Source organism: Octodon degus, unplaced genomic scaffold (genome assembly GCF_000260255.1).
Source record: "Octodon degus isolate 3935 unplaced genomic scaffold, OctDeg1.0 scaffold00233, whole genome shotgun sequence".
Taxonomy (NCBI): domain Eukaryota; kingdom Metazoa; phylum Chordata; class Mammalia; order Rodentia; family Octodontidae; genus Octodon; species Octodon degus.
In genome coordinates, this window is record NW_004524809.1 from 2,840,349 (window position 1) to 2,843,353 (window position 3,005).

Below are 3,005 nucleotides of genomic sequence, written 5' to 3' on the forward strand. Positions count from 1 at the left end.
CTGTGTTCAACATCATCTTTGTGTGTCGGTGAGTTGTGTTTCATAATCAGCCCCACAAGGAAAAGGCTCCATGGGGAGGAGAGGACAACTTCCCAACAAGGGTTTTCAAGGGCTGTATCATTTTCATCTTCTCTTTGTTTGAGTCCTGACTTGGAAAGGAGAGAAGGAAGGAAGGAGGGGAAGGAAGGAAGAAGGAACAGAGGGAAGCAGGGAAGAAGGGACAGAGGGAAGGCGCGAGGGAGGGAGAGAAGGGAGAGAGAAAGGAAAGGAGGGAAAGAGGAAAGATGGAAGGAAATAAGGAAGGACGGAAGCAAGGAAGCAAGCAAGCTAGCTAGCTCTGCCCTGCACGCCAGCGTCAGATCCTTCAGACTAGCTGCCTGGATGTCATCTTTGGAGCCACTAGCCACTTGGAAGCCACTTAATCTATAGAATAGCAGCAAATCAGAGGATTCCTAGAGGTTGCCCTCTACCAAGGGAGATACAGGCTGTGGCTGTGACTCTGCTCTGTAGATACCATCTACATGTGCCAGGTGAGCTGCCTGGTGTGGGGACTGGTGGCTGGGGAAAGAGAGGGACAGCCAGGCAAAGGATGGTGAGGATGGAAGGCAGTGAAGAGACACAAAGGTGGCCTAAAGGTGCCCTGATGCCTGCACCCAAGGCTGACGGCTGCTGTCACAGCAAACCAGCCCTCGGTCCTGCGGGCCAAGGACACTGTGTGGAGACGCTGGTCAGTGTGCTGGCATGAGCCCCACCTCGCTGTGCTTCCTGCATTCTCACCAGGAGTAAGCCAGCCTTTTCCTAGCCTGAGGTTAAAAGGTACCTTTACATTTTTACCAACATATTTTATAAGTCTGTCTACAAACTTTCTGCTTCAAACACCCACTTGATGTAGGAGCTCACAAGCAATTCGGTTGAAGTGGGGAACATGTTTGTCACAGTCCTTTGCTTTAAGGCATGCAGTTTTCCTGCTTTAACTTCCCTGAAATTGTGATTAGCCACACCATCGAAGGATCCGTTGCACACTCCTCTATCTCTTCCTAGTGAGATGGTGTGTGGTTCCATCAGCAATGTCTTGGCTTTGGTGAAAGTGGCCACTTCCTCCAGTCATGACCTGACTCATGCTGTCCCTCCTGTGGGCTCTGGCTGCATATGTTGGGTGGCTTGTCCCCATCCCGCACCCCTGTCACCTGTCAGCAGAGAGCCCATGACTCGCTTCTTGTCTCTGCAGGCTTGTCTCTCGCCCATGGACCGCGGCCAGCCCTCCCACCCTTGGTGCTCTAAGTAGAGAAGGACGAGTAGAGCCGCCCTCCCTGGCCTTCTGCTGCAGGTGCTTAGTTGGGTGGCTGTTCCGGAGCTCCCCTGGGTCTCTGTCCGGCTCCAGGCCCTTCCTGGTGTGGCTCACAAGTATTGGTGTCTCTGGGAACACCAGGGAGGGAGCATCCCTCACCCTGCTAGGGACAGCCATAGTGACTTTGTTGCCTCCGAGGTAGGAAGCCCCCATTCCACAACCCAGGAGGGCCATCCCAGCATGGCCACTCTGTCGTCCTCCACAGCCTCTCCATAGATAAGAACTCCGTCTGTCATCTCTCAGGACACACTGAGTCTCATAGCTTGGTCCCTGTCCTCCAAGATGGTCAGTGCCACCTAGCAACACATGTGCTCGGGCAGCATGGGCGACATCAAGAGTAACCGGGAACTCTACATCCAGTACCGGGCCACAGCTCCTGAGCTGCTGGCTCACATCTCTAAGCTCCTCACCCTCTGCCGCCACTCAGGCGTTGCTATGCCCAAAGGCATTATAAACATCTTCGAGTTTACATGGGCAGAGCTCATTGCTGATGCCGTGGTACCCACTGGGTCCAGCATCCCAGGCCCAGAGGTCAGCTTCGGAGCCCCACTGGTGGTACAAGCGGAGTCCACCACAGTGCTGACCCAAACAAAGCTGCCTCAGCCTACAAAACTAGCGCCTACAGGGCCCACCATCACCAGGGCAGCCCGGAACTCAGTGACACCTGCCCGCCAGGCACCTGCAGGGCAGGAGGTGCTGCACAGGTTCCAGCAGCAGTCGGTGCGCCTGCTGACTGAGCTGCTTCGCCTGAAGGAGGCTGCATCCGGTAAGGTGCCTCACTGAGCTCCTCACTTCTGGTCAGATGAGTACAGGGTAAAAATCCCTCAATTGGGGCTCATAACTCTGCAGTGCCCCCAAACCAGTCCTTTCCAAATGCCAATGCGACACCGCGGCAGGTGTTGATGGGCTCCAGTCACAACCCAGTTGCCCTGAGAACTGTGTGCAGGTGTGCAGGTGTGTAGGAAATGCCAGCCAAACTCATACACAGACCCACAGGCCATGTTACTTTCCCATGCATCTGCTTGTATTCCTAACTCTAAACAAGTCCCAAACCCAAGATGTTTTTGGTCTCCTGGCATTTGGATAAGGGGTTCTGACCCTGGTTATAACCAGTACACACTTCCAAGGGTCATGGGTGGGTTTAGGAAGTGACCTTCCCTCTGCCTCTGCCACTCCTCCTGTCCTCCCACCATCCTTGCTATTGCCCCAGATCTGTGGCAGGAACAAGAGACAGACCCATGGGACCAGGGTTGACATGTGGGGTCTGTGCAGTACAGATGGTCGCACCACAAATGGGCTCCACAAGGGTCTGCAATGCAGAGGGTTGGTGGCAGTGGTTAGACAGTGTCTAGGTAGCCAGAGCCAGAGGAGTCTGGAACTTGAGGCCTCCACTGAGGGCGTCCTGAGATGAGGCTGGCACCTTATGTGGCATCAGTAATCATGGTCAATGCCACGTTTGTGGAGAGAACGGGAGGCAGTGGGGACAGCAGAGCCCTGGCGCCCAGCTCTCAACTCCAGAGCCCCTCCCTCCCAGGACCCACACTCATCTCAGGAGCTGAGCTTCTCTCTCTTACCTCCTGAGCTGTTGGCAAAGGTCTGGACATGCCCAGCACACAGGGAGGAAGTGCATTTCCTCTGACCACCCTCTTGCAGGTGT

The 3,005-nt window shown here is 54.9% G+C and overlaps 1 protein-coding gene across 1 annotated transcript in view; it reads left to right on the forward strand.

Annotated features, from left to right (window-relative positions):
- The window catches only part of CUNH3orf20 (chromosome unknown C3orf20 homolog), an 80,659-nt gene that overhangs the window by 18,822 nt on the left and 58,832 nt on the right, over positions 1-3,005 (forward strand). The window contains 2 exon segments of the mRNA XM_023705954.1: positions 1,229-1,327; positions 1,554-2,114. Coding sequence (XP_023561722.1) covers positions 1,655-2,114 — 460 coding nt within the window. The 5' untranslated portion in view covers positions 1,229-1,327; positions 1,554-1,654.